The sequence below is a fragment of the Capsicum annuum genome, chromosome 11, assembly GCF_002878395.1.
Source record: "Capsicum annuum cultivar UCD-10X-F1 chromosome 11, UCD10Xv1.1, whole genome shotgun sequence".
NCBI lineage: Eukaryota > Viridiplantae > Streptophyta > Magnoliopsida > Solanales > Solanaceae > Capsicum > Capsicum annuum.
In genome coordinates this window covers 227353132-227358941 of record NC_061121.1, presented here as the reverse complement: position 1 = coordinate 227358941, position 5810 = coordinate 227353132, and the positions used below count along the sequence as shown (strand labels likewise).

The window sequence follows — 5810 nt, the reverse complement described above, 5'->3', positions numbered from 1 at the left end:
CTACATATAAGGTGTATAATCTCTTAATGGTGTGAGGCCTTTTGAGAAATTAAAAAATGTGCGGATTTGACCCAAAGTGAACAATATCACACCACGTAAGAGTTTCTTTGGACCGGTTGAGCCCAATAATTGGTATCAGAGTCCATGTTTGATGGGATGGGTATGGTGATGTGGAAATTGACTCGTGGATCGTTGTGTTGGACCACGTGGAATTTAGTTCTAGGGGAGATTGTTGGGTACGGGTGACCACAGTGAATCTCAAAAATTGACCTGTGTATCGCGGTGATGAACCACATGGAACTTAATTCGAGGAGAGATTGTTGGGTATGCGAACCAAAGTCCCTCATTGATGGCTAGGGATTGGAAGGTACATATAAGGGGTATGATCTCTTAATGGAGTGAAACCTTTTGGGAAAAATCGTACGGGCGTCGCCCAACGCGAATAATATCACACCATGTAAGAGCGCCTTTAGGCTGGATCACCATCAGTACATGTAAGATAGGAGTAATAGATAACTAGGGTCGGAATCGGACATTCAGTATTCGGTTCAATATTTTAAGAATTCAACTTGGTAATCAATAATTGAAAGTATATACCAAATATCGAACTTTTAAAGAAAAGTTCAATCTAATACAGTAAATCTTCTCTTGGTTTGATAATTCCGTCCAGTTTAGTTATAAATATTTTTCCATCTTTACTCAAACGGTCTCAAGTTCACCTTCTATGAGAGTATGAAATCATATTTTGTTGGGGCCTTTTATCATTAAAGTGAGACTTTTCGATGCGAATCTAAGTTACTTGACCCCAAAATGATACTGAGGACATGGACACTAGGTGAGAAAACCACAAAAAATGCTATATGACCAACCAATTCCAATTTTGTTAAGCTCTTAAAAAGATCCCAAAAAATGGTTTGCCCTATTCTAAAAAAAACTACTACTACTATATAACTTTTACTTTTACCCCTTAAGACTCAATGTGGATAACAGATGGATAATTAAATATCTCTCTCTCTATATATATTTAAAATTACTATATTTCACTTCCTCAATTTTCAACCAATCTTTTTTTGATGCACTTTCCTTGTACTTCCATAGTACATAAAAAGTTGCCACCCAAACATATACTTTACAAAAATAAATAAATAAATATTACTACAAAATTTTAAAATATTTTCTTGTTTAGTCACCATCCATTATTCCTTCATTCCTCTCTTCTTATAAATATGAGGCAATCAGACACAACATGTCTAAGCAAAATCCCATAAACTTCTTTGTTCCTTAAACTTCTTTGTCTTTTTCTTGTCTCTCACCTTCTATTTTTGGATTATTTTTCATTTTTATGCAAACTTTTCTTCATTTTTTTAAACTATGGAGATTGCTTCTATGAACAACAATGATAAGAACTCTAGTAATATTTTCACCAATGGATTATTGTGGTTCAAGTCTTTGTATGAGAAATTATTTGCTAAGATTATTGGAATTGCTAAGCAATTCAAGAAAATCGGCAAAGATGATCCAAGAAGAGTGATTCATTCACTTAAAGTTGGAGTGGCACTCACTTTGGTTTCATTGTTTTACTATTTCCAACCCCTTTACAATGGTTTTGGTGTTTCAACAATGTGGGCTATTATGACTGTTGTTGTCGTCTTCGAGTTTTCAGTTGGTACGTTTAACTATACATAACTCCTTCTGTCTCATTCTATTTACACTTGTAGTCTCATTATAAAAAGACATGAATTAGCTATGAAGTTCGTCGTTAATCATGTTTCTTGTCTATGAAAATAAAATAACATTGATAATTAATTTTTAATTAGTAACCTTTTTTTTTTTTTTTGTAGGTGCAACACTTGGAAAAGGATTAAATAGGGGAATGGCAACCTTACTAGCTGGTGCACTAGGGGTTGGTGCACATTATTTAGCTAGTGCAAGTGGTAAAGTTGTGGAGCCAATACTTCTTGCTCTATTTGTCTTTCTACAAGGTTATATTTCTTTTTTATTACCTTTTTTAACCTACCTAACTTATCATTTTTATCACCCTTTCACTAAAAAAAAAAAAAAAGAATTAGTTACGAAATTCATCGCTAAACAATTTTATCTAACATGATGTTTTAAAATCCCGTCACTAAATAGAAATAACGATGGAGTTTGCTTCTCAGTAATAGAAGTTGTCAGTCGCTAATGATAGACTCTTGCAAGAATTAGTTATGAATTAAATTTGTCGTTCAATACTGTATATCCCATAGTATTTTTCTACATAGAAATTATTCGTTGTTAATTATTATATTTTTTTTTTTTCTAGGGGTCATCATGGTTCCAATAAGAATTTTCACTAACATGACAATTATTTTTCTTTTTGCATGCAGCATTTGCAACAACTTTCATAAGATTCTTTCCACAAGTGAAGGCTAGATATGATTATGGGATGTTAATTTTCATATTGACATTTTGTTTGGTATCAATATCTGGTTTTAGAGTGGATGAAATAGTGGACATGGCACATAAAAGATTGTCCACTATACTCATTGGTGCTTCTGTTTGTGTTATTATTTCTATATTTGTTTGCCCTGTCTGGGCTGGTGAAGATCTCCACAAATTAGTGGCAAATAATATGGAGAAACTTGGCAAGTTCTTAGAAGGTAAAAATTCAATTCTCTCTCTATATATGATTCTCTTTCGGATAGAAAGACTGAAACAATCTTCTTGTTATATAGAGAGAGAGTTCTTCCCCTACTCCATTTTGTGTTGACATGTGACAAGTAGGATTTTCTCTCAAACATAAAATCAAAAAGAACAGATATACTCACACCGTTAATGAAATGACACGTATGTGCCCCCATACTAGTGGTAGGGACATATGTGTACCCAAAGTATGATGGAAGGTTATACGTATACCATTTATCATAGTTCGAGGGTATATTTGTTTTTTTTCCGAACATAAAATTATAATAATTAGGATCCTCTTTTATATGTGATTTTATAACTTTATTTACATATTTTAATGAATTTTTCAGGATTTGGAGATGAAATTTTTAAATCAGCAGAAGTTGAAGAATCAAAAGATGCTAAAAAATCCTTAATAGAGTATAAAAGTGTTCTCAATTCAAAGAATGCTGAAGAAACTTTGGTATGTTATTATTCTTTTATATATCAGCTTATATTGTCTAATTAAATCAAGTATTTAATTTTATTTTACAATTTTTTTTTAAAAAAAAAAATTAATTTTTTCAGGCTAATTTTGCAAGATGGGAGCCAGGGCATGGACAATTTAAGTATAGACATCCGTGGAGACAATATTTGAAAATTGGAGGTCTCATTAGGCAATGTGCATGCAGAATTGATGCACTTAATGGCTATATCAACTCTGAAATCAAAGTAATTAATTAATTAATTAGTTATTTCAATTTTTTTTAAGATAAAATTTGTATAGTCTAGTTCTAGATACATAAATGTGATCTTGCAGAAATTTTAGATAGTCTAGTACTTGGTTCTTTTTTAAAAATAAATAAATAAATATCTTTATCTCACTCTAAAAATTTTAAATTTCGAAAACGAATTTAAATTATAAGGATTGATAGTTTAACATACTAGCTAATAAATGACTATTATCATTATTTATTTATAATTATTTTATAAGTGATGTGATTTTATAAATATATTTTGTACAAATAGTACATATAATTTACACTTTTCAAAATTTATCTATCCTTATTTTGAAGGATTTAAGTTCTACTTATCAAGGAATTAACTTACTATGTAATTGTCTTATAAGTGATCTGACAATTGACATGATCTTATAGCTATTTTTTCTACCGTCCATGCATAAAACTCAAAATGAATTTTAACCTATGATAGCATGTCAGTTAGTATCATTTTTACCACGTCACAAATAAATGCACTTATCAAGAATTTACTCATATTTGTATTAAATATATTTTTTATAGTTTCAGTACATATAATTCAGATTCTTTTTATTTTCAGGCACCAGAAGAGATCAAGGAAAAAATCAAAGAAACATCAAAGGAAATGAGCATAGAATGTGGGAAAGCATTAAAAGAATTATCAAATTCTGTGAGGAAAATGAATTTGCCAATTTCAGCAGATGAACATATCACAAATGCAAAAAAATCAGCCAAAAGTTTAAATTCACTTCTCAAAACAGGAATTAATAATTGGGAAGAAATTAATTTATTACAAGTAATTCCTTTGGCAACAATTGCATCAATTTTAACAGATATTGTTATTTGTGTTGATGAAATTGGACAAGGGGTTAATGAGCTTGCTACATTAGCTCATTTTAAGAAAAGCAATAATAAAGAAATTACTACAAAGGTGGTAGAAAAAATAGAATTATCAAATAATAATATTATCGAAGGAAGTAGAAAAGTTCATGATTGTTCTTCTCATGATGTTGTTATTACTATTAATGAGTCAAATATGAAATTGTGATATGTGTGTGTGTGTTTAATTTGTTGGTTAATATATTTACATGATGTAATACTACTACCATTTATTTTTTCTTTGAAAAACAAAGTTAGGATATGTTATACAAGTTTCACCATTTGTGTGATATATAGAGAGAGTTTCAAACTTTGTAGTATTTATAAAAATGAAATATATAGTGCTTTTTTTTCTACCTTTTCATCATCTTAATTTACTTTTTGGTTGAATATATACATTTTTACGTTAAGAATAATTTGTTTGATGAAACTTTTTGATAGAAAGCGTTTTTATATTTAATTAGCTTCATGTGAAGTGAATTCGAATTATTTAAGCAATAGCGTGGGTAAAAAAAAAAAGATAATTTAGGCTATGTTGAGCCCTACAACTAGAATCTTTTTTTGGCAAAGAGCATTATTTTCCTTTTTAATGAGTTTTACACATTATGAACTGAAATAGTTAAGGTATCGGAGTAGATAACGACGCCGAATGTGAAATCAATAAAAAGAAGATACGTAGGTGGATTGTGCATGTTCGAATCTTTGAAATGAAAAAAAAAAATCATGATAGGAACAGTTCCTCTTTTAACAAGACTTTATGAAGCACGTCCCTTAATTAAATTACTGACCGCACCACAAATATCTCAAGGATTTAATGCGCTCGTTTTCTTTAGCTCGTTAGTCAAGCCCTAAAATGAATTCTATTTAAGCAAAAAAATTAGGCGAAGTTTGAACCTGAACCCTAAGAACAAATAAAAAAATCCTAATAAAAGATTTTTTACAATCTTCTTTATCTTAAAAAAAGGTATTTTTTATTTATATAAAACGGCCTACTTCTACGTTCACATTAATGTGATATATCTAAAAAGTGCTATTATAACTTGAGTGATCTTTTGACAGGGTGAACTCATCAAGTAGTTACTTTAGTACACAAGTTGTATAAAAAGTAGCATCAAAAGTCATACAAAATATTATTTTACGTAAAATGTGATATGAAATGTGACATTTTTAATTCCATACAATAAAAGAAATTTTTCTTCATTACGTAACGTATCCACTTAGTTTAGGTCACCTAATCATTCATCAAAGTGCATGTGAATCACAAAAATTGTCGTATATAGTAATAAATAAATAAATAACAGAATTAACAGTAGAGTCAGAATTTTTATTAAGAAATCAAATATATAAAAAAGTAAAAATAAAGAAGTCAAAAAATATATACATAAAAAGATATATTTTTATCTATCTATATAATGTTATTTTACGATAAAAGGATGTCAGTTGACACCCTTTAAGTAAATGTGGTTCCGCCATTATAAGCACAACCTTATATTTAAAACTAGCCATTAACAAATAGTCTCAAATTTCGCA

General features: G+C 29.6%; 1 protein-coding gene across 1 annotated transcript; it reads left to right on the top strand.

Moving 5' to 3' along the window:
* The first annotated feature begins 1251 nt into the window (after window positions 1–1251).
* Window positions 1252–4636, top strand: LOC107846972 (aluminum-activated malate transporter 2). The gene is made up of 6 exons (XM_016691247.2): window positions 1252–1666; window positions 1842–1982; window positions 2367–2639; window positions 3015–3127; window positions 3232–3375; window positions 3982–4636. Exons 1-6 carry the CDS (start codon window positions 1372–1374, stop codon window positions 4447–4449), a joined length of 1434 nt encoding a protein of 477 aa, XP_016546733.2. The 5' UTR covers window positions 1252–1371; the 3' UTR covers window positions 4450–4636.
* Window positions 4637–5810: the final 1174 nt, after the last annotated feature.